Below are 24,531 nucleotides of genomic sequence, written 5' to 3'. Positions count from 1 at the left end.
ACAGGCTGCTCCCTGGCTCAGCTCCACCCCTGGATTGACCACACCCCTGGATTGGCTCCACCCAATTGGCCACACCCATGGCTCAGCCACGACACCAGACTCTAGCACCCTAATGTTAGACCTGGTGGTACCTCAGATTCAAATGTTGATGCCGAGAGGAGGAAAATGATCTGATGATCTTGGGCATCAGTAGCATCTTCTTAGAGGAGCTGGCACTTGGGATGCCTTGTTACTCTCCAGTCTCACCCTGTGTTTCTCCCTGGGCTCCATGCCAGGATGGAAAAGACCTAGACTCATCCCAGCCTTGGTGAAAAAATGAAATTAAAATCCCATACCATCCACTGTCCTCAGAGTCACCTCAGCCACAGCTTGGAAGAGGGATTGCTGATCCCAGGGATGGGAGAGGGCTGGAAAGGAGAAGGAACTCCCACCTGCCACTCATACTCTCTATTCCCACGCTGATGGCTGGTGGATGAAACATGAGTCTGTTTGCCATTCCCCAAAGCTGACAAATCCTGCAGAATAGATCCTGCCACACTTGCTCTAAAGGGGCAGAAAGGGACTTAAGGGGCAGAAAGGGACTTAACCAACCCCCAGTCCAAAACTGGAAAGGGAGTTTTCTTGGCCACAAGAGTGTCTCTTCAGAATATTGCTATTTGCTTAGTTATGGAGGCTTTGGGCTGCAGATCATTCTGTTGGAAGAGTGACTGACCTAAATCAGGCAAGATGGTACAGCAGAGGGATGCAGGCTGGCCCTCAAAATTCTTAAGCACCAAGTTACGTAATCGCTTCCGATTTTCATTTTGACACTGTGAGGCAGTGGAGATTAGCTACAACTCCTGCGGAAGGTGACAAAAATTGAAAATGAAAATTAACTCTGACCTGGCAACCTTCAATACTTTTCTTGGGGCCAGCCCTGCTGCTGCCTGGTATCTCTTGAAGAGGAAAGCACGCTGGCAGCAGTAGGGGGCCCCAGAAGTTAATCAAATGCATCTCTGTTCCCACTGGTTCCTAGCTGTATATCAGAAACCTCTACATTGCCTTATGTTTGCAGCAAGTGGTGGTGGCTGGGGAGTGAGGTGGGCTGATGGTCCAAAAAGGCTTTCCCTTTAGGGCCCTCTTCTCTGCTACTAACATTTGCAGTCTCCACTTTTGGGGGATCACCCCTTCTTGAAGCTCCCCAGGCAATGTAACTAGCAGTGACGGGGAATAGACCCCCGGGGGGCCCCAACTTGCTTTGTGGTTCTCTGAGGGCAGTTCTAGCCCTATCCATCTGTCTCCGATCTGAACTTGGCACACAGTAGGCCTCCGGGCAGGCAATGTTTGTTGAACGACCGAATGACTGTTATGAATGTTTGGGTAACAATACAGTCACAGCCCAATTCAGTGAGCGCTCTCTGTTTACAAGGCACTATGTAAAGCCCTTGCACTGTGCATGACCTTGTTTAATCCTCTGAACAACCTATGAGGTCAATACTGTTATTATTCCCACTTTACAGATAAAGAGACTGAAGTTTAAGCAACTCAATTAAGTCACCTATCTCTGAAGAAGTGGGGCTGGAATCCAGGGTCCATGTTCTTATCCCGTCGTGGTCATCCTTCTAGAGATAGGTCAGTCACCATCACCTTGGCCTTGAACACTTTCTGTCTCTTTCCCGCAGGTTTTCCACGAAGTACTGGATGTCTCAGACATGCACAGTCTGTGGGAAGGGGATGCTTTTTGGCCTCAAGTGTAAAAACTGCAAGTAAGTGGCTGTTCCTGGAAGCACCTTTTCATGGTGCCTGATGTCGGCAGGAGCCATCCTGGGCTCTGAAATAGCTTATGGGATTTTGGTTTCTTGGCTCTCAGGAGAGCTGCTTCTCTGTTTTTTCAGAAATAGGTCTTAAATCAACCTTTACACATGGGTAACGGGTCAAGGAGAGAGCTTATGAATAAGAACCAGAGCTGAGGGCGATGCTGAAACGCATAGTGCTGTCTGCAGAGGCACAGTGGGAACTTGCATTTTCATAGCATCTGAAATCAGGGGTTGGCAAACTTTTTCTCTAGTCGACCAGATAGTAAATATTTTAGGCTTTGTGGGCCAGTGCGTCCCTGTTACAACCACTCAGCTCTGCTGTGTTGCTCAAAAGCAGCCTTAGACAATATATAAACAAATAAGTGTGACAAATTTATTTATTCCAGTAAAGCCTTTTGTACAAAAATATGCCATGGCTGGCTTTGGCCGCTCAGCCGTGGTTTGCTGATCCCTGAGTTAGAGTTTGCAAAGGCCTTTTGCCCTTTAGTTTTTCTTCTTGTGGTGCCTCTCTTGGGGGGGGGGGGTTCTGATTCTTCCCATTTTACAGATGTGAAAGCTGACTCCCAGCAAGGATAAGCCTGAGGTCACACAGCTAAGAAGTGGCAGTCAGGACTTGAACCCTGACCCCTGAACTCCTGTCCTTCCTGTGGCATCATGTTGGTCTTGAGTTCTGGTTAGAAGACCAGACCATACAAGCCCCTGCCTTCCCCTGCTTCCACGCACCCATCCCGGGTCGTGGCTGGCAACAGATAGGGACGCAGGAGAGACTGCAGTGCCCAGCGTGGGCCCTGGAGTCAGACTGAGATGGGTTTACATCCTGGTCCCACCACTGTCTAGCTCAATGACATTGGGCGAGTCGCCCCACATTTCTGTTGCTAGTATTTTCATCTGCCCAATGTGACAGTGAGCGTTGAATAAATCAGCACCAAAGGACATAGCCCAGTGCCAGGCTTAGGGTTTTGTCCTCTGTCAAAGGTCACAAATGCCTTTCTGTCTGGCCTTCCTCTTTCCTTCTGTAAACTTGTATTAAATACTTGCTTTGGTCCAATTACTGTAAAATAGTCAATAACGTTCAGCTGTATCTAAGGGTTGCAAATGAGTGTGCATCTGATCGCCTTACAGGAGCCGCTAAGTTGAAAAGTAGGAACCCTTCTTTCTCCTTTAGACTTCCTCTTCCTTATCCAGTCCAGGCTGGGAACTCATTTGGGTTCCTTCAGGCCTCCCCACATCCCTGCCCCATGAAGGAGTTCTTATCTTCCCCCAGCCTGGATGTCTCAGTCATAAGGTAAGGCTGAGTGCCCTTCCCTCCTGGAGTTGTGGGGAGGATTAATGAGTTCCAGCCCCTAAGGAGCCTTAAGCTCCATGGCACAAGGGAAGGAGATGGGGTCAGTAACTACCAAGCATTAGTGTTTGGAGGCCCACATCCCCACCTTGGTCCTTTATAGACCCAGCTCTCAGGTGAGTACCCAGGATGGCGGCCCCTGGTCTTTCTGACTTTGAGACACACTAAGCCAAGCCCTCGGGTCCAACTCAAAGTTCTGTCTGATTTCCCCGGTACACTAGCTGCTCTGGGGCCTGTCTTATCTGTGTGTAGTCACTCCATGTTCTGAGGGGAAATGGCAGCTTTCACATCTTCACACCTGCCGAGTGGAGGCTTTGAAGTCAGGTAATTAGGCGACAGGGATGCAGCCAGGAGTCGGCAAGGCTGAATACTTCCTGAGCCATTTTAATTTTCAGCGCTAGAGGCAGAAGTATGAGATAGCCTCCACTCATGCTGTCTCTGTTCTAGAAGTAATGAGCAGAGGCTCAGACCCTGCCAAGGGTTGTGGGAGGGACGGGGACCTGGGGGAGAGAGGTGGGTGCCAGAAGCAGAGGCTTTAAAGCAGCCAGAACTGAACTGGAGTCCCACCTGCATTGCCAGACTCCCTGTGTGACCTTGAGCAAGGGACTGTCATCCCAGGGCTCAGTTTCCTTACCTGCAAAGTGGGCGTGGTATTAGCACCTCCTGCCACAGGGCGGTTGGAAGGAACGGGTGAAATGTCCTTGCCCCAGATGACAATGTTTTATCAAAAGTCCTCCTCACTCCACCTTGTGCAGATACAGCTCCTGGAACTCTAAGAGGCAGGATTCAAACCAAGCCGTGGTTGGAAGGAACAACTGCTATTTCCAATTTGCCTCAGCCCTTAGAAAAACTGCACGAAAGGTGAAAGCAGAGTCTGTAACAGCTACAGAGTTCTGGGTTGCTCCAGGAACTTTGACGTTGTACTTGTGTGATGGCAGTGGAGTTTAGCGCTCTCTCTAGTATGTAGTTAGGAGCATGCATTACTGATACCACCAGCTGAAGTTTGCATGAATGAAATTCTGTGGTTTTTGCATTAATTATAGTGAGGATGGATGGCTGTTTATATGTGTTTTCAAAGGTTGGCAGAATTTTGAGTGGAAGGGTTGGATGAAGGACAGAAGAGGGCAACACACAGACCCCACTGTCAAGGAGTTTAGGGGAAGACACACCTATAGAGAAATGAATCTTGGTGAAACTGAAATACATGCATGAGAGCAGCAACAGGTGAAATTCCAGAGGGCAGCGCCGAGAATGGGGAGGGAGCTTCTTAGAAAAAATGAGCAGAAATGTGTGTTCGTTTACTTGACTAATGTTTATTGAGCACGTACTATGCACCGGGCACTGTTTTAGGCACAGGGGAAATAACAGTGAATGAAACAGACAAAATCCCTGCCCTCATGGAACTTACATGCTGGTGAGAGATGGAGATGGGGAAGGCCAGACAGTAAACAAAGTGAATTAGTAAAATAGGTCATCTGTTCAGATGATGCTGAAGTGCTGAGGAGAAGAGCACAGCGGAGAAGGGAGACAGGAAGAGTCAGGGGAGGGGCTGCAATTTTAATTAAAGTGCTCAGAGAAGGTCTTATACCTGAGTGGGAACTTTGGGGAAAATGTGGTATGTGATGCAGGTCATTTCCTGTTTTCCTAAAGCATTTCCAGAGGCTTGGGTTTGAACCTATCCCAAAGGCAATGGTTCTTTCCCGCTCACCCGCCCCCCCCTTTTTTTAAACCTAGAGCAATTCTGGTTGTGTTATTGCCAGAAACTCCCTGGCTTAGACCCGTTGCTACTCCAAGTGTGGCCCCTGGTCCTGCAGCATCAGCATCACCTGGGAGCTGATCAGAAATGCAGACTCTCAGGCCCCGCCCCAGACCTGCCACATCCGAATCTGCATTTTAAGGTTGTCCTGGTGATTCTTGTGCACATTAAACTTGAGAAGCGCTACTCTCGTGAGCTCCAAATTCCCTCGTGGAGCTGATTTTATTTTTCTAGATTATGGGTCTCGAAACTTGAGTGTGTATCAAAATCCCCTGGAAGGTTTATTAAAACATAGCTTCCTGGACCTATGCCCCGGAGTCTCCAATTCAGCGGGTCTGAGGTGGGTCCCCAGAATTTGCATCACTAACAAGTTCCCAGGTGATGTTCTTGCTGTTGGTCTTGGGACCACAGTTTGAGAACCACCGCTCTATATAAAAGCAGGAGTTTGGCAAAATCCAATTTTATTTTCCAAGCTGACGTTTCTTTTTTTTGAAGGTCGGTCCATCTCTGCTGATTATTTTTCAGTCTCTTCTGCTGTTAACATCCCTTGGCCTCACTCTATAGACATGAGTCTTGTTCATCCTGGTTTCTCCAGTAAATTCATCCAGTAAATATTTGTGTGCTGAGTCAAAATGATAAGGTATGATTAGGAACCCAGGCTGTAGGTCAGACACACACACCTATATTTGAATCCTGACTCTGCCACTAACTGTGTAATCACTTCTGAGGCTCAATTTCTTCCTCTACAGAAAGAAGAAAATAATATCTACCTTACTAGATTATTTTAAAAAAAAAACAGCTGAGATAAATAAGGGAAAATGCTTAGCCTGGTACCTGACCCATTATAAGAGCTTAATAAATGAAAGCTAATACTGTAATTAACGTTATGAATTAATTTTGGGGTACCCCTCCACTCCGGAAACCAGGGTACTTCCAAATATCTAACCCTTTGCCTCCTGCTTTGGTTCAATGCCCACTTCCTCCAGAATTATCATCAGCTGTCTTGTCGGCATTCTGAATAGAGAGATTAATGAACTAATAGGAAATTATGCTCAGAAAGCAATTTGCAGTTATCTAAAATGAGGCATTTTCATCTAATAGGTTCATGAGCACGGAATGGAGTTTAGTTCTAAGTGGTCGGATGTCAGCACAATCCACATACTGTCTGATAACTGTGGATTCAGCTGGCTGAAGTTTGCTTTTGCAGTAAGACGCTGATGCATTTCCCTGGTTCAGTCATGCCTTATCTGCCTCCTTCCTCCTTCTCAGAGTCCTTCTACAGAAGGACCTTTCTGCAGAGCCGAGGTCTGGTTCCTTGGAAACCTCTCCACCTCTATCTGCATCTCTGGCAGGAAAACTGGCGGCAGCGGTGATTTGGGTGGCTTGTGTTCTAGAAAATAAGAGTTTGAACCAAGGTGGGTTTTTTTGTTTTTTTTTTTCCTGCACAGGCTGGAGAGTAGAAGGGAGGGGACATCCAAAACCACCAATGGAGAAGTAGCCCAGACTCTGGCCCAGACTCTACGGATAGGGCCTAGAAATCTGCATTTTTAACCAAACTCTCAGATAATTCCTGTTTGCACATAAGCATGAGTGTTCTGGGCTGAGGAAATAGCATGGGCAGAGGCTTGGATCAGGGCTGAGAAGAGTTTGAGCATGTTTTGCAGGCGGGGCCCGGGCTCGAGAGGAGACAGGCTCTGCTGTGCAGCCGCGGCACCGGCCTTACCGCTGTGCCACCGGCCTTACCGCTGTGCCACCGGCCTTACTTCTGTGCCACCAGCCTTACTGCTGTGCCACCGGCCTTACTGCTGTGCCTCCAGGCTGCAGGGGGGCACCGCTCACCACGCATCCGGCCGCAGTCTGGGGAAAGCAGTCTTGGGCTCTGGAGCTCTCGTCACGCTGGACCAGCCTGCCAGCCAGGATGCGGCCTGATTGGGGGAGGAGAATGTGATGTCAGGATGGCCTTTCCTCTGGGTGGTGGAGTGGAGGGCAGAAGCCAGGAGTCTGATGTTCTCTGAGTCACCTGCTCTCCGGGGCTGAGACGGGAAGGGTTCGGGTATCAGAATACCTTGCAGTTGTTTCAGACTCATTTTCCTCTAGGACCGCAGAGTACTCCCTCCTGTGTTTTGAAGATAAGGTGATAAAATTAGTGGCTGCCGAGCACAGCCCTAGCTCACACACGTGTGTCTTGATGTCCTACTCAGAGTCCCAGTGACCTCATTTAGGGGCGCTGCTGCCGACGGCTCATAGCTGAGACCTTCTCTGGAGGCTCGCCCTTGGGTGACTGCAGCTCCTCCCCCGGGTGGCTCAGAGCCAGGGCCTAACTGGTGCAAGTGTGCAAAAGGCCAGCTTCCTCGCCTCAAGGCAGACAGACCCTATGGTACAGTTCACACTGCAGAGGCCCCTGCGGGATCAGGCTGAGACTATAGTCACCTGCAGCCACATCCTTGCTTAGCTTCTCCCCCAGTTCCTATCCTGCTGAGGAACATCCTGGAGAACTCCCTCCATAAACCACCTGCCAGATTACCCGTCTCAGCATCTGCTTCTAGGGAACTCAACTTAGGACAGTAAAGCAACAGCAAGATCCAGACGCTGGAGCTAGAGGGAGCAGGTCCTGGCTCTGCCGCTTCCTAGCTGTGTGACTCTGGGAGAGTTCCTAAACCTCTCTGATGTAAAATGAGGCTAGTATGTGCATTTGATGTGATAAGACATGTGAGTCACCTTAATGATTTGGGGATTCCTTCAAATCAGAATCTTTAAGTTGTTCAGCACTTATTTCATTGCAGAAGTGGATTCTCTATTAACACAAAGTATGGAAAGAAACAGACTCACCAAATCACCTCCATGGGCTTAAGCAAGGTCAAGGTTATGGAAAAGTTAGCCCATTTCCTACTTTTCCATAGTTCTTGCTCTCCATTTTTCTTTGGGGATTTTCAGAACCAGCCAACTTCTTGGGAGACATGTTACAGGGTTTATATCAGGGTTTCTCAACCTTGGCACTATTGACATTCTGAGCTAGGTAATTCTTTGTGGTGAGGGCTGTCCTGTGCATTGAGGATGTTTAGCACCATTGTTTCCACCCACCCCCCCCCCCAACTCCATCCTCAGTTGTGACAATCAAAAATGTCTCCAGACATTGCCAAATGTCCCCTGGGGTGGCAGGCAAAATTGCCCTTGGAGGAGAACCACTGTTTTATGTCATAAATCCTTCACTCCCAACCAATGGGACTGTGTATCCATTATTCAGTTTTTGAGTGCCACCATTAGAGTGTCCTTACTAAACTCTTCAATAGAGTGATCGAACAGCTTGGCTTGCTTGGGACTGGGTTGGGCACTGGAAGTCCCGTGTCCCAGGTGACCCAGGTTGGTCGAGGCAGGTCTATGCTAGTAGAAACATTTCACATGCTCCAGTTAAGGTCCCTGCCCATGTCTGTAGGTGTGAGACCCATCATCATTCCCCTAGAAAGGTAAAGAGTGATGTTTGGAAACTAGCACGAGATTTCCAATTTATTCCAGTGGTGTTTTAATGCACTTTCCACAGGTCCCCTCTCCTCCTGCACGCAGTAGCCTGGCTAGACACGCTTGCACTTAATTCTTCTCACGTACGCAGTCACTTTGCTAATTTCCATGCACTTCTTTATCTGGTTTTGCTCTGTCACTGGATCTTTTCACTTGGATTTCACATACTCTTTGGTTCCCTTCTTGCCCTGCATGTCCTTCTAGCCCGTGTCCTTACGTTAAAATACAATGTTTTATCTGAAATTTTCCTGTGTTTGCAAAATGACTTCAGCCACAGGTGACAAGGAGATAAAAGCGTGAAGTAAGCCATGGTTGGTTTGAGCCACTGGGTGCCCTAATTTTCCCAGCTCTTGAAAAACGGGGGAAATGATGAGCAGGTGTTGCAGCTGCCGCGAAGTTCCCGGAGGCTTCGGGAATTTGTACAACGGGCAGGATATTGGCAGGATATAATTGTGAGCATGCATCTCAGAGATCACCAGCTTGAAGCCCGAACTTATTTTTCCATTAATAGAAACACTTCAGTTTGGGCAATAATCGTCATGGGAATGAATGGTCCCTTATATGCATTTTTACCTATTATAGTTGGGTCCAGTTACAGTGGTATGTGAGGGAGGATTCTAATTCTCTTGAGGCTGAGGTGGGGATTGGATATGAGGATGATGATGATGCTGACCCCAGGTATTGAGGCCTGACTGAGTGCCAGACATTTTGCTACGTACTTTACATGCACAAGCTCATTTAATTCTTACAACAACCAGGGAAGGTAGGGTCTATTATTATCCCCATTTTACAGATGAGAAAACAGAGGCCTTCAGGAGTAAACAGTTGGCCCAAAGTCTCACTGCGGGTGGATCCACTCCTCAAACCTACTGATCCCTCTGATTCAAGGTCCCAGAGCCTTAACCACTTTACATGGGCAAAGGACCGGCCACACAGTTGCCAGCCCCCACTCTGCTTCTCCTTGAGCCAGACAAGCAGAACAGAAGATGAGCATCTGATCTCAACCTGACCCTGGACCAGAGCTGTCAGTCTTTTCCTCCCCCGCCTGCTACCCTCTCCCATCATCCCTTCTTGAATTGAAAGATGACCAATCGATCTCTGTGATGAACACCCCCAGGTGCTGGGAACCCAGCGGACCCTGTGGTCATGCTCTCCTCTCTCGGGGAAGCTGAGGGGGTCGGGGAAGGCATCACCAACAGGTAATCTACGGCTTCCTTACAGTATCCTCTTGTGGAGAGACCAGTGCCGGGGTTTTCCTGATTATTTTTCATTATGTTGCTGGAGCGTTCAGTCTTATTTCTATGTTAATACTCCCCATCTCCCTTGCTCATTTCTGCTGTTGCCTTTTTCTTTCTAACCCAGTTGTGGGCTAAAGAGCTCAACCCCACTGAGCTGTCGGCAGTGAGGGAAGGGGTGTTTTTTGAGATCCTTCACTGAGAGCATATGGAGACATTTCTAGAAGCACGGGCTCAAATGAGAGACCCCAGGGGCATCAAAACTGCTTGGTTGGGGTACTCATTCAGACAAGCCCACTGCGAAGGGGGTAATGATTTTGTTTAGTGATTTTGCAAGAAGGCTTAAGGAGCACTTAATGCAGTGATGTGGGAAAAGGCACGCAGAGGCAGGGAGCGGGAAGGATAACCTGAGAGGGGAACTTGCTGCCCTGTGATTGTATCTGCTGCCAGAGGGGGGTCTTTCCAAGATGCTTATCCAGCCTTCACCTCCCTGTTTAAAACCCTTCCTTAGTTCCCTCTGGCTCTCAGGATAAAATCCAGTCTCCCGAGGAGACCCTGCACTATCCTTGTTTACCTCTCCTTCCTCCCGCCTCACCACTTCCCTCCTTATGCCTGGAGCTCCAGCTTCTCTGAGCCATCAGCAGGAGACGTGCCCACCCACTGAGGCTTCTTTGCACCCTAGTGCTTCAGCCTAGATCTTCCTTGCACGACTCTGCTAGCTCCCCAGGCTCAGCTCAGTTATCACTTTCTCCAGGAAGCCCTCCCTGACTCCCCGCAGTTCCAAGTGCCATGCCCCGCCCTTCACGATCATTCCATATAACATACTACATTGTGCTTGTCTATTTACCTGCATGTCTCGCCGACCAGACTTTAAACTATTTGAAGGTAGGGCTCTGTCTGCTTTGTTCACTGTTTATACATCCAGGGCGAGCACCATGCCTGGCACATAGCAAGTACTCAGGAAATACTAGTTGGTGGAATAGGTCTCCAAAGAAGCCTCTGGAGGGAAAGTGGTTCTTCCCAACCCAAGACTCTGGAAACCTGGTTCCAATCCAAATGGGATCATTTCTAGGAGGCAATTTTTTTGGTATGATTTTTATTTTTCAATTTGTTAATATAGTGTATCACATTGATTGATTTGTGTATATTGAAGTATCCTTGCATTCCTGGGATAAACCCCACTTGATCATGGTGTATGATCCTTTTCATGTGCTGTTGGATTCTGTTTGCTAGTATTTTGTTGAGGATTTTTGCATCTATGTTCATCAGTGATATTGGCCTGTAGTTTTCTTTCTTTGTGACATCTTTGTCTGGTTTTGGTATCAGGGTGATGGTGGCCTCGTAGAATGAGTTTGGGAGTGTACCTCCCTCTGCTATATTTTGGAGGAGTTTGAGAAGGATAGGTGTTAGCTCTTCTCTAAATGTTTGATAGAATTCGCCTCTGAAGCCATCTGGTCGTGGGCTTTTGTTTGTTGGAAGATTTTTAATCACAGTTTCAATTTCAGTGCTTGTGATTGGCCTGTTTATATTTTCTGTTTCTTCCTGGTTCAGTCTCGGAAGGTTGTGCTTTTCTAAGAATTTGTCCATTTCTTCCAGGTTGTCCATTTTAGTGGCATATAGTTGTTTGTAGTAATCTTTCATGATCCTTTGTATTTCTGCAGTGTCAGTTGTTACTTCTCCTTTATCATTTCTAATTCTGTTGATTTGAGTCTTCTCCCTTTTTTTCTTTATGAGTCTGGCTAATGGTTTATCAATTTTGTTTATCTTCTCAAAGAACCAGCTTGTAGTTCTATTGATCTTTGCTATTGTTTCCTTCATTTCTTTTTCATTTATTTCTGATCTGATCTTTATGATTTTTTTCCTTCTGCTAACTTTGGGGGTTTTTTTGTTCTTCTTTCTCTAATTGCTTTAGGTGTAAGGTTAGGTTGTTTATTTGAGATGTTTCTTGTTTCTTAAGGTAGGATTGTATTGCTATAAACTTCCCTCTTAGAACTCCTTTTGCTGCATCCCATAGGTTTTGGATTGTCGTGTTTTCATTGTCATTTGTTTCTAGGTATTTTTTAATTTCCTCTTTGATTTCTTCAGTGATCTCTTGGTTATTAAGTAGTGTATTGTTTAGCCTCCATGTGTTTGTACTTTTTACAGATTTTTTTCCTGTAATTGATATCTAGTCTCATAGCGTTGTGGTCGGAAAAGATACTTGATACGATTTCAATTTTCTTAAATTTTCCAAGGCTTGATTTGTGACCCAAGATATGATCTATCCTGGAGAACGTTCCATGACCACTTGAGAAGAAAGTGTATTCTGTTGTTTTTGGATGGAATGTCTGATAAATATCAATTAAGTCCATCTTGTTTAATGTATCATTTAAAGCTTTTGTTTCCTTATTTATTTTCATTTTGGATGATCTGTCCATTGGTGAAATTGGGGTGTTAAAGTCCCCTACTATGATTGTGTTACTGTCAATTTCCCCTTTTATGGCTCTTAGTATTTGCCTTATGTATTGAGGTGCTCCTATGTTGGGTGCATAAATATTTACAATTGTTATATCTTCTTCTTGGATCGATCCCTTCATCATTATGTAGTGTCCTTCTTTGTCTCTTGTAATAGTCTTTGTTTTAAAGTCTATTTTGTCTGATATGAGAATTGCTACTCCAGATTTCTTTCAATTTCCATTTGCATGGAATATCTTTTTCTATCCCCTCACTTTCAGTCTGTATGTGTCCCTAGGTCTCAAGTGGGTCTCTTGTAGTCAGCATATATACGGGTCTTGTTTTTGTAGCCATTCAGCCAGTCTATGTCTTTTGGTTGGAGCATTTAATCCATTTACATTTAAGGTAATTATCGATATGTATGTTCCTGTTAGGAGGCAATTTTGAGGTGATGGGACGAGTGGAAAGATGTTCATGTTTGAAAGGACAAGAGATGGCTTTATATACCCATCTAGGTAGTAAACTCCTTTCTAGATGATTCTAAGAAAGATGGTTAAAGAAAGAATTCTTGTCTTATTTTATTATACACCCCCAGTGCCTCTCACAGCACCTGACATGAGGAGGAAGGCGATGATGTTCTTTGCGTGTGTGAACGAATGGTTATCCTGACTCTGCCATTTACTATCTGTATGATTGGGCTGCTTCCTGAGCCTCAGTCTTTTTGACTTTAAAACGGACACGGGTGTAGCATTATCCGTTGCTCACAGGATTGTTCTTCAGAGTTGTCCAGGGTTATGTAAGAGTGCCTGGCCCCAAATTGGTGTTTGCTTAACGTTTCCTCAATTGGATATCGGGGGCCAGGTTTTTAAAACATCCCATTTGCCCTCCGGAAGGAAAGGCAGTGTCTTCTCAGGTGGGTTGCAACGTGAGCTGGTGTGAGATGAGAGAAAGGATCAGGGATTCGGGCTGCTTGGAGCAAACTTTTCATAAATTGGTTAGAATCCCCCATGAACCATTTGAAATGAACATGACTGTGTTCACCAGCAAGAGTCTTGGGGACCCCTCCTCCAGGAAGGCCGCCCTTCTTGATTCCAGCCCCACTCCGGTCTCCAGGCTTGCGTCTGCTCCATGGGGCTGCTGGAGGGCCAGGACGAATCCATTAAGGAAATGGCAGAGCTGCTCATAAAAGGGGCCGTTTGTCCCCGCGGTTCCCGGGCAAGATCCATGGAAGTTCAGTTTGCCTGTGGTCAGACCCCTGTCCCCCACCTCCCCGTCGGGGAGGAAGGAGGGCAGAATGAAGGGAATGCTGAAGGGGACGTGTTTGCACTTCACACTCTGCAAGGGATACAATTTATAAGAAATAGAAATCATTTTTAAAAATTGATGGAGACTATTAAGGGCCCCACACGAGGAGCATTCGATGGGCTTTCCCTGCTGCTGGGCTTGCCTTCCTTTTTCTTTCTCTCCTCCTCTCGCCCTCCAGCTCTCCAGTATCTGTTCAGCGTGTATCATGCACCAGCCACCAGACCAGGCACTGAAGGCGGGGTAGGGAAGGTAGCTGCAAAGATGAGGAAGACCCAGATCCTGCCCCCAAGATAAATTCACATATTTAACTTTCAGAGACAGAGACGATGTCTCATTCGGCCAGCAGCTCCTTTGGAGAATGAGATATCCCACGTAAGCAACTTTTCTTGATAACTGAAGCTTATCCTGTTAGCCTTTGAAGTTGAAAAAAATAACCTCTTTTCCATGAAAGTTTTAAATAAACCCTTTCCAAGTTTCCAAGCTGTCTGAGGCTCGCATGGCATTCCCCGTGTGCCCTCAAGTGTGCCTTAGCCCTGCCTGCAGAGACACTGACTTATTTGCTGCCCAGGTGGGCACCACTTAGGCGTTTTCTCACTGGATCCTCATGGCAGTTTTGCAGATGAGGAACCCGGAACTTAACAAGGCAGATGGATGCCCCCTTAGTCTGGAAAGGGTAGATTCAAGCTCAGGTTGGCTGGATTCCGAAGCCCAGGCTTTTCACCGCTTCTGGAACCACAGACGACCTTTCCCTGGTGCCTGGGGTTGATCAGAGCCACCCTCCTAACTCATGGCGCTCCTCTGGTCCCGCCTTCTGGAAGATTTAGGCATCCATGCAGCTCCTGTGGAGGTTTGTCCAGAGTGGTGAGCCGCGTCCTCCCCACCCCTCCCTCCTCCTCCTTGTGGAACGGAGCACATGGAGGACCAAACTCCTTCAGGACTTTGGGCTCAGGGGACACACGAGGGACGGAGCAGAGGACTTGGTTTTGGTGTGAGAACTTGGGGACAGACCACGTCGGTGTTCTGAACCTCCCTTAATAATCGTGGTGTCTTAGTTGGGCTCCCCTGTTTCTCCAGACCTTGAGACGAGGATTTGAGGGCACGTGGTTTCTTTGAGAAGTGATCCCAGGCCACACCAGCAGGGGAGTAGGGGAGCGAGACAGGGAGGGGAAGAAAGGCAGCCTGTCCTGGATCCTGGAAGAGCGGGTGACGGCTCTGGGCACCTGGGGTCCAGCCCCACGTCGACACACCCCAAGGGAGAGGATACTGGGCGGTCCATCAACCAGCTCCCACCCGGAGTTCTTTCAGGGCTCCAGGCAGTCCAGCCAGCCCACATTCCCAGCCAGAGAAAGTCCTCCAGCAAAGGGTCTTAGGGGCTTGTGGAACACTGCATAAACTAGCAGTAAAAGCAACAACTCCCACAAAAAAATGAGAGTACCTGCAACTTCAAGTGCTTGTCCTGGGCACCGTACTTCTGTCGTATCATTAATCTCCTCTGCCACCCTATGAGACAGATGCTATGATCGTCCCCACTTTTTTTTTTTATACCTCTGTATTGGAATATAATCGCTTCACAATGTTGTGTTAGTTTCTGCCGTCCAACAAAGTGAATCAGCTATATGCACACATATATCCCCATATCCCCTCCCTCTTGTGTCTCCCTCCCACCCTCCCTATCCCACCCCTCTAGGTGGTCACAAAGCACCGAGCTGATCTCCCTGTGCTATGCGGCTGCTTCCCACTAGCTATCTATTTTACATTTGGTAGTGTATATATGTCAGTGCCACTCTCTCACTACGTCCCAGCCTCCCCTTCCCCCCCGTGACCTCAAGTCCATTCTCAACGTCTACATCTTTATTCCTGCCCTACCACTAGGTTCATCAGTACCATTTTTCTAGATTCCATATATTATATGTGTTAGCATACGGTATTTGTTTTTCTCTTTGTGACATACTTCACTCTGTATGACAGACTCTAGGTGCATCCGCCTCACTACAAATAACTCAATTTCGTTACTTTTTTATGTCTGAGTGATATTCCATTGTATATATGTGCCACATCTTCTTTATCCATTCGTCTGTCGATGGACATTTAGGTTGTCCCCACTTTACAGATGAGGAAACTGAGGCTCAGAGCGGGTCAGCGACGTACCCAGCTTGTCACAGCCAGGAAGTGGTGTCAGGCTTTGAACTCAGATTTGTTCTGTATATTATCCTGACACCACTTTCTTTTATTTATTTATTTATTTTTCGGTGGGGGTGTGGAGGGGGAAGGACCCTGCCTTCTGGAAGATTTAGGCATCCAGACACCTCTCATCCGGGAAGTAGAATGTATCCCTCTTCTACTGTGGTCCTTGAGCTGTGGCGTGCGCTTGCTTAAAACTCACATTCCCAGCACTTCCTGAGTCAGAACCCGAGAGGGTATGTCTTGGGAATCTGATTCTGAAGCAGGTGGTTTACTGATAAATTGCGTGCTAGTAGCTCTTTTCTTTCATGGGCAGTGAAAAGGAAAAGTCTAATTTGGGTGGAATCATGCGTGTTTCCTGCTGGAAAAATGATTCTTTGTAAGTGGGACATGCACAAGTCTGGCCTCAGTCCCTGTACCGCCTCCCCTCCAGGGTCTGGGTGACTTCAACTCTAAGCTAATCCTGCTGGCTGGATCAGCGGGTCCTGGATGTGTGGGCTCTAGTTCTAGTTCTAGACACGTGAACCTCTGTGCAAAGTTTGTGTCCGGGCATTGGAGAGCGCTCTCTTGGGGTGTCTGCAAGGGCAGTGGCTGTGCTCCAGGTCCTGGTGCTGCCCTCTGAAGCCCTGGCTGGAAGGATGAGAGTTCCATCTCCCACCCTTCAGCCAGAGGTGGAGGAGGGCTGCTCCCTGACTGTGAGAGACAGAGAGGCAAACGCCAGGGGGAGGCAGGAGACGGCTGAGGTCACTGGTGGTCTCGGCTGCCTCGTCCTGATACGGATGTGGTCCAAAGGTGACGTTCAGCTGCTTGCCCTCACTCTGCGGTGCTGCCCACAGTAGGGAACGGGCTGCTTCACATCTGCTCGTCAGCTTCCAGCTGGGATTGTTCAAGGAGACTCCTAGTTGGGGCTGGCAGAAAGGAACTATCTCTTTCTGGAAGCTTCCTGGCGGAATTGAGCTGGTTCAAACAGGAAAGAGTGCAGACACTTCTTGGTTCAACTATCACTTGGCGTCAGCAGTCTCCCCAACCAGGGCTTCCCAAACGTCCATCTGACCGAGTCACAGTCGTCCAAAGCCTCCAGAGGCTTCCTGGTGTTTGTAGAATCAAATACAGACTCCTTGCTGGGGCCCCGGGATCCCGCCCACCTCCCCTTCCTCAAGTCTTCCCTTCACTCTGGTTCTCTTCACTTCAGCCTCATCGACCTTTAACTTCTGAGCCCTGAACCCATGAGGCTTGATTTTGCCCCCCAACCTTTGTGCCACTGGAGCCCTTCCCCCTCCCACTCCTGTCACTCTCCATCCCATTTCCCTGTATTATTTTGTTCACCATCTAACCACACGGGCGATTATCTGATACTTGTTTATGTGTTTATTAACCCTCCCCATAAACATAGGTGCTTCATCTGGGTGACCATTGTGTCCCCAGGACCTTGGGGTCCAGTAGACCCAGTTTAAGTGTATGTAGAATGAATTAAAGGCTAATTTCACACTCAGCAGGTCTTCCCTTCTCTGTAGGTCTGAGTCTGGGGGCCTTAGAAAAGAAAAAGACAAAGCCAGTTTGCAGTAACGTGGGATTTTTATTGCCTTGTGAAGTCAGGCAACTGTAGGGGGAAGAGCAAGGTGACAGGCTCAAAAAAAGGGACATTTTGACTCAGCTGCTTATAGACCACAGGAACCTTCCCCTTTACTCACCTCCACCCCCAAGATGTAAAGCAAGAAGAATGGAGGCTTTGGAGGCATCTAACAGAGCTAGAGCTGGACTTGGGACCTCTTACTAACTAGTCGACCTTGGACAAGTTATCCAAATTTGCTGAGCCTCAGTTTCTCATTCTGTAAAATGGGGATAACAAAAGTTCCTACTTTTTAGGGTTGTTACAAGGATTAAATAAATTGTGTAAAACACTGAGAGCATTGCCTGGTACATTGTAAGCACTGCATAAGTGTTAGCTCTTGTTTTCTTCAGAGTCACGTGGTCTTCATGACATTTGTGACCAAGGGTACCTCCTACTGTTTCCAGCCCTCTTAGACTTCCGGGTGCCAAGAGCTATCACCTCTTTTTGAAGATTCCACATTGTCTCAGCCAACTTTTCCCAGCCTAACTCAGCCATTCACTCACCACCCTGTCTTGATTTTGTTCTATTCATGTAGCAGCCCTACATTTATTCATTTACCATTTGTAGCCTTTTTCACTTAAAGCAAATTTATTTAAAGGTGAAAATGTATCTTATAATCATGAATGGAGAATCAGCATCACTTGCCATTAAAATAAGGTGACCAGGGCTTCCCTGGTGGCGCAGTGGTTGAGAATCTGCCTGCCAATGCAGGGGACACGGGTTCGAGCCCTGGTCTGGGAAGATCCCACATGCCGCGGAGCAACTAGGCCCGTGAGCCACAATTACTGAGCCTGCGCGTCTGGAGCCTGTGCTCCGCAATAAGAGAGGCCGCTATAGTGAGAAGCCCGCGCACTGCGATGAAGAGTGGCCCCCGCTTGCCACAACTAGAGAAAGCCCTCGCACAGAAACGAAGACCCAACACAGTCATAAATAATAAAAATAAATAAATTAAAAAAAAAAAAATAAGGTGACCAGAAAAAAATAGACATCCAAATGGAAAGATAAAGGTATTAAATTCCCTGTGAATACTGTTGCCTGTCCAAATCTGGGACTGGGGTTAGCACATGACAGAGAGACGTAAAGACGTCTTAGCACAAGAAACCCCCCTGATGCAGTCAGAGTGAAGGAGAATTGAGATGGACTAATGTTCTCACTATGCGATTGTTTCATGCTGCCCACATCCCTCCTGGCTTCCCCCCCCCTGCACCCCTGGGAGCCCCAGATATAAGTTTTCCATATCATAGAGGAATTCAGGGCCCTGTTAGGGCCATAAAAGACTGAACACAAGGAAAATTGGGGAAATGTGCACAGACATTCCAAACACATCAACTAGACCAGTGGTTCTCATGCCTCAGCACCTACCGTCGGACTCACCTGGAGGGCTTGGTAACGCAGGCTACTGCATCTCAGCTCCAGAGTCTTCGATTCATCACACCTGGACTGGAGCCCTAGAAGCTGCATTTCTGGAAAGTTCTCACCTGGTGCTGCTGCTGCTTGTCTGGAGACTCCACTTTGAGAACCACTGAACTAGACTAACTGAGTCAATGTCAAGTCCATGTCTGGGCATCCAAACCATTCCATTAAAGATATCTGTCAAATCCCTAGAGGGGAAGAGAGTGGAGGGCAAATCTAAAGGTCCCACTTCTCTGTGTAGAGTACCTCGATAATAAACCTCTAAGCAGGCTGAGGGTCGCCTTCTGGCAAAGATGTTGGCCATTGGAAGTTAAGGTGGTGCACACAGAAATAGCAAGGGAATCCAAAAGGATATGCGTGGAGCATTGACAGCGTCCCCTGCAGTGTGTATCCACCCTACAGATGTAAAGTTCCAAAAGAAAAGGATAGAGCAAGGTCATAGTACCCTTTTGAAGTCTGACGACGGTACGGGGAACGGCAAGGTGACATCTTGGATTTGTCTCAGAGGAAGACATTTTGACTCTAAACTCTTAAACTTAATACCTCTAAAACTTAATACCTGTTACTGATCTCATCCTAATTGGAAGCCTTGGTTGGCTGTCTCCTATAGCATGAGCCTTTAAGAAAAAATGATGCCGCCTCTGGCACCCCTGACCCAGGGTTTCTGCCAGGACAAGTCAGTTAATCTCAGTTTTTCCATCTGTAAAATGGGAAGAATAATAATACCTATTTCATAACGGTGTTATAAAGATCTAATGACATAGCATCTATAGAATGTTTAGTGCAATGCCTGGCAAATGGGTCTTCAAGTAAGCAGGTGATGATTATTAGGGTCGAATGATGATGATGATGATAAATATAGACTGATAGATAACAATGTCGTTCAAAGCATGAAGTCCAAGTGGGCACTGTTGGTGAAACAGTTGCTACCAACTCTTGGACGATCCAGGACTGACCCGTGAGTGTGGGATGGCAGCAAACTCTCTCCAGAGTTAAGTTCCTAGGTTCCAAGGGTATGCCTTTGCAGTAGCTGCCCTATCTCGTCTCATGTCTTGGTATCCACAGCACCCAGAGCTTTCTGAACCATTGGTGTGTCCCATCCATCCATCCATCTACCCAACCATACATCCACCCACCCATCCATCTACCCATCCACCCACCCATCCATCCATCCACCAATCCATCTAAACATCCATCCATCTATCCATCCTTCTCGCTCTTTCTCTCTTTCAGGTTAAAGTGCCACAACAAATGCACCAAAGAAGCCCCACCCTGTCATCTCCTGATCATCCACCGAGGAGGTAAGTATTTAACACTTACTGCCCTGGGGTGGGGTGGGGGGGAACTCCTGCAGGCCTTCTGAGATAGCTGTTCCATCCAGCTCGCCTCTGGATACCCCTTGACCCTTGATCCTTGCCTGTCTCATTTCTTTCCCTCTGACACCCTTCCTCCTGACATCTGTCTCCTTAATCCACCTCCCATGCCTGTTCTCCCTATTCTTTGTTCCCATTCTGGTATCTCTGATACTTTAGCCCCCAGATTCAACTACCCCTCCCTAAGTCTTTTTCTCTCATTCTCGTCCTCTCCCCTAATTTTTACTCTCCTCTCTTTCCCCCAATCCCATTCCTTTCCCTTCCCACTTGAAAGGAGTGCTAGCTGAGTGTTTTTCCATTATGTGCTCTTCAGACTCAGTCAACTGGCCCTGCAGAAGTAGGCATAGGGAGGGGCCTTGCTCGGGCCTGTTGGTTTGGGCCATCCGTGTTCCATCACCTGGGGCCCTGGGAGTGTCTGGGCCAACCTGTCTAGGCAGGGAGCCAGCCGCTACCTCTGGGAAGCCACTACCAGCCTTCCACCAGGCAAGAGCAAGACCAGTTTAGTGAGAAGGAAAGGCTTTTCCCTGCCTGCTAGGGATTCAGTTGGAGGCCTCGCAGTCCAGCTTTCAAAAGAGTTCCCCCAGTTCTTGGCCTGTGGGGTAGTTATTCCCAGACTCCATTATCCACACTGCACTTCACCCACCGGAGGATTCTGTAGGCCTGTGCTGTTCAACACAGTAGCTACCAGCCATATCTGACTATTTAAATTTAGATGTATTACAATGAAATAAAAATAAAAATGTAATACTCTGTCACACCAGCCACACTTCAAGGGCTCCATAGCCACCTGTGGCTGCCATATTGGATAGTACAGATCTACAACACATCACCATTGCAGAAAGTTCTGCTGGACACCACTAGGCCAGACGCTTGCCCTTCCAGCCGTGGTGCGTGGGCCAGCAGCAACGGGGGAATCGCCCGGGAGCTTGTTAGAAATGCACAGCTTCTGGCCTCACTCCAGATCATGCATTTTAAACAGCTTCTACTGGCAACTTATCTACACTTTAAAGAAGCACCGCTCTAGAGGAGAAGTTGCAAACTCAGATGCCTGCCAGGTACCCTAAATGAGAGCCGCTGGCCAGGCGGGGCCCTGCAAAGAGGAGAGAGAGCCAGGCGCCATCTAGAGAGGATGGCCACTCCAGCAGTGTGGACCTGCGTTGTACCGTTCCTCGTGTTTCAAAGAAAAGCCCAAGTAGTTTTATGTGCCGTATATTTATGTTTAAATGTTAACAACTTATTAAAATTGTTAGAATTCTTGCTGGCCCCCTCCCTGCCGCCCCCCATCCATAGGTTGGATGGAGGCCTAGTGCCAACTTCGGGGAACAGCTCGCTCGTCCTCGTCCTCCTCCTCCACCCCTCCCAGCCCTGCCGGCCTCGGGTCAGTGTAGGCTCAGGGGACGCTACCCTGGTCTTGAATGAAGCCAAGGGAAACTTAAAGAAGGAGGTAGATTGCTGCCAGAAAGTGCTGGCATGTCTTCCAGAGCCAATGGGCCATCAGTTTTCGATGATCTCTGCATTGCTTTCCTCTACGAGGAGAGAAAATGGCAAGAGAAGGAAAAGTCTTCAGCTCCTTTCTCTTGCCCCTTCCCACCTCATATCCTTAATTAAGAACCATCTGTTCCTTGAACAACTGTATACACGCCACGAGGCTGTTTTAAACCAGAATTCTCACCACTACCTGAGCCCTCGTCTTGGGTCAGCTTTGTCGAGGAAATCGCCTCCCACCGGACTCCCCTCCACTGTGGTCTCTGCTGGAGCCCGACCCCCACATGGAGACCAGGACCAGCCTGCTGGGAGGCGACCCACTGTCAGACACTGACATCGGAAGAAGGGCTCCCTCCCACCCACCTTCAGGACCATGCCCCCTTTACTCAAAGGCGGCAGGTGCCTGTACACACGAAGCAAATGGAACTTTCCAGAGGTCCACCAGCTTCTTGTTCTACCCACCCCCCTTTGGTAGGAAGTTGAAAATATAGTTGGTTTCCATGGTGATGGCAGCCCAGGCTTAAGAGACAAATTAAACCCCTGGGTCAATCCAAAGCTTTAACTTTTCCACGAACACCCCCAGCCCCACAATAAAAAAACAGCTAACAAGTAACATTACCAGGCATCACATTTGAATGCAAGCTTCTTGCTCTGCCCCTCCCGGTGGTCCCTGTAAATAGTAAGTAACAGAGGGGTAACAGGGAGAGGGGCTCGGGTGATGTGGTTTGGATCAGGACACATTTATTTAGCATCGCCTGTGTGCCCAGCTTTGTGCCTTTAGGGGTGATGCAAAGGGGAAGCTGGGAAGCGGAGACTTTCCTTCAGGGATCCATGGTGACCTTGTTTAGCACAAATGTGTTTTGACATGCTACAGGCTGCTGGGGCCTGAGAAATCCCACAGGTGACCCAAGATGATCCTAACACACAAGCTTAGATGCGGGAGAGACAGGTGGCCACAATGAGCTTGTCGACTGATGACAGCCCCTGAGAAATCAGGAGCCTCTTGTCTTTCAAAGGAGGTTCAATTCTGAAATGAACGCCAATGTGAAACAATTAGGGTATTGGAGAAAAAAGCTCCGATAGCTTCAGTTTCATTGTAATAATTTTTAATCGTCAAAAGCCATATATCGACAACACAAACATTTTAGAAACCACAGAGAACACAGATAGTGGGAAAAGTGTCCCAGTATCGTGACACAACACAATGACTATCATTTTTAGGGAATTCCCTTCCAGTCTGGGGGGTGGGCCTTTGAGGTGGGGTCAGAACTCTGCTCTCCTGACGTGACAGCACAGAGCAAACGTGGTACTTAAATTCCCAAATCGCTGTTTTCACCCCTACGGATCCAGCAAGGTTGGTCCGGACAGAGTCCGTTCCGTGTGACATCAACAACCCTCTACGAAAGCCACCCCGGTATTCGGACCTGCACATCAGCCAGACGCTCCCTAAAACCAACAAAATCAACAAGGTGAGACTGGAGTTCTGTTGGGAAGGGGCGTGCTGGGGCTGCCGCTGCCAGACAAGGGGCGGGAGGGAGGAAGGTTCTTGAACAGGACTCGGCAGATTGATCTGGGAGCATTGCCCTTACTTCCCAGCCCACCTAGGCTCTCCTCATTCTGTGTGGTTTGTGTCTAGAAAAGTCTGGGGGGCATCCAGCCATCAGTGCAGAGTGAGTGTGCCAGAAATCTACCTAATTTAGAGAGAGGGCACCTGGCAATGAGAATGAATGAGCGTGTTGACGGGGGCACAGTAGGGATGGGAGGAGAGCCTGAGAGGGGGTCCTTAGTGGTGCAGACTCCGCCCTCTTTCCTCTGTGAGATGTTTCATCCTCTGCCAGGATGAGCTTTGCAGATGGTTGTGTGCTTTCTCACACATCTGTTGAATCCAACCACCAAGGGACAAGAGTCTGTTTCTGAGCTCCTGCTGCAGACTGGGTAGATGGATCTGTGTGGGGACCACAGGCTCTGAGCCCTAGCTAGCCTGGTTGGCTTCTGGCTGGTCCTCAGATGGTGGTCAGCAGCAGGCTTCTTTCTCTGTGCCTCTTTCTTTCCAACGTGGCCTGGAAATTTCCAGTGTGATTTCCATGTCCTTTGTTTGGTCTGTTGGTTGGATGGCACCAAAGCGATCCCAGGGACACTTCCAACCTCACGGAAGAAGCAAAGGTAACATATGCCAACAGGTGATTTCTCAAGCCCTGCGGTGCCTCCATGCATTGTATGGAAGGTGGATAAAATGCGGGTCAATCCAAGCGTGTGGGAAGTCACCAGCCTGTGTTCAGGACCCAGATGAGTGTCATGGTGGCCGTGTGACCTCTCGCCGGCAAGGCATACTCTCCGTTCTCTGCATAAGGCTGGAGAGGGCCTTTCCCCCTCCCCGATCCACTCTCCACACAGCAGCCAGAATGATTCTTTTTTTTTTCTTACATTTTTTTTTAACATCTTTATTGGAGCATAATTGCTTTACAATGGTGTGTTAGTTTCTGCTGTATAACAAAGTGAATCAACTATACATATACATATATCCCCATATCTCCTCCCTCTTGCGTCTCCCTCCCACCCTCCCTATCCCACCCCTCTAGGTGGTCACAAAGCACCGAGCTGATCTCCCTGTGCTATGCGGCTGCTTCCCACTAGCTATCTATTTTACATTTGGTAGTGTATATATGTCAGTGCTACTCTCACTTCGTCCCAGCCTCCCCTTCCCCCTCCCCGTGACAGAGTGATTCTTAATGAATGTAATTTGAATCACACCACCCTCTGCTTAAAAACCATCCCGTGGCTTTCTGCTGCGTGGAGGAAACAAATCAAACTCCTCACTGCAGCCTGCAAGGCCATGCACAATTTGGTCCCTTCCTCCATCTCCGACCTGCCTTTCCAGGCCTCCGCAACAAAGCCCATATGTTCTTTCTCTCTCATGCTGTCACCCACCGTTTTTACTACTGGATCTCAGTCATTCACCATCTGTCTCCTTGTGGCATTGTCTTAGGACTTGATGATGCAGCTTGGCCTCTGAAGTCAGGCAGACCTGGCGGCCAGTCTTGGGGCCTCCACTTACTCACTCTGAGACTCCGGGCAAGTAACTGA

At 48.1% G+C, this 24,531-nt stretch overlaps 1 protein-coding gene and 1 long non-coding RNA gene across 14 annotated transcripts in view; both read left to right on the top strand.

Annotated features, from left to right (window-relative positions):
• Positions 1–24,531, top strand: part of KSR2 (kinase suppressor of ras 2) — a 435,324-nt gene that overhangs the window by 322,110 nt on the left and 88,683 nt on the right. For all 13 annotated transcript variants that reach the window (XM_082416773.1, XM_082416774.1, XM_082416782.1 and 10 more), the window contains 3 exons: positions 1,662–1,745; positions 19,823–19,890; positions 22,798–22,916. In XM_082416773.1, coding sequence (XP_082272899.1) covers positions 1,662–1,745; positions 19,823–19,890; positions 22,798–22,916 — 271 coding nt within the window. The remainder of the gene's footprint in view (positions 1–1,661; positions 1,746–19,822; positions 19,891–22,797; positions 22,917–24,531) is intronic.
• Positions 14,260–19,016, top strand: LOC309639551. The gene is made up of 2 exons (XR_014251731.1): positions 14,260–17,833; positions 18,144–19,016. It is a non-coding gene; the product is annotated as an uncharacterized lncRNA (long non-coding RNA).

Source organism: Balaenoptera physalus (assembly GCF_965194825.1).
Source record: "Balaenoptera physalus genome assembly, chromosome: 12".
NCBI classification, from domain to species: Eukaryota; Metazoa; Chordata; class Mammalia; order Artiodactyla; family Balaenopteridae; genus Balaenoptera; species Balaenoptera physalus.
This window is presented reverse-complemented; position numbering and strand designations above follow the sequence as displayed.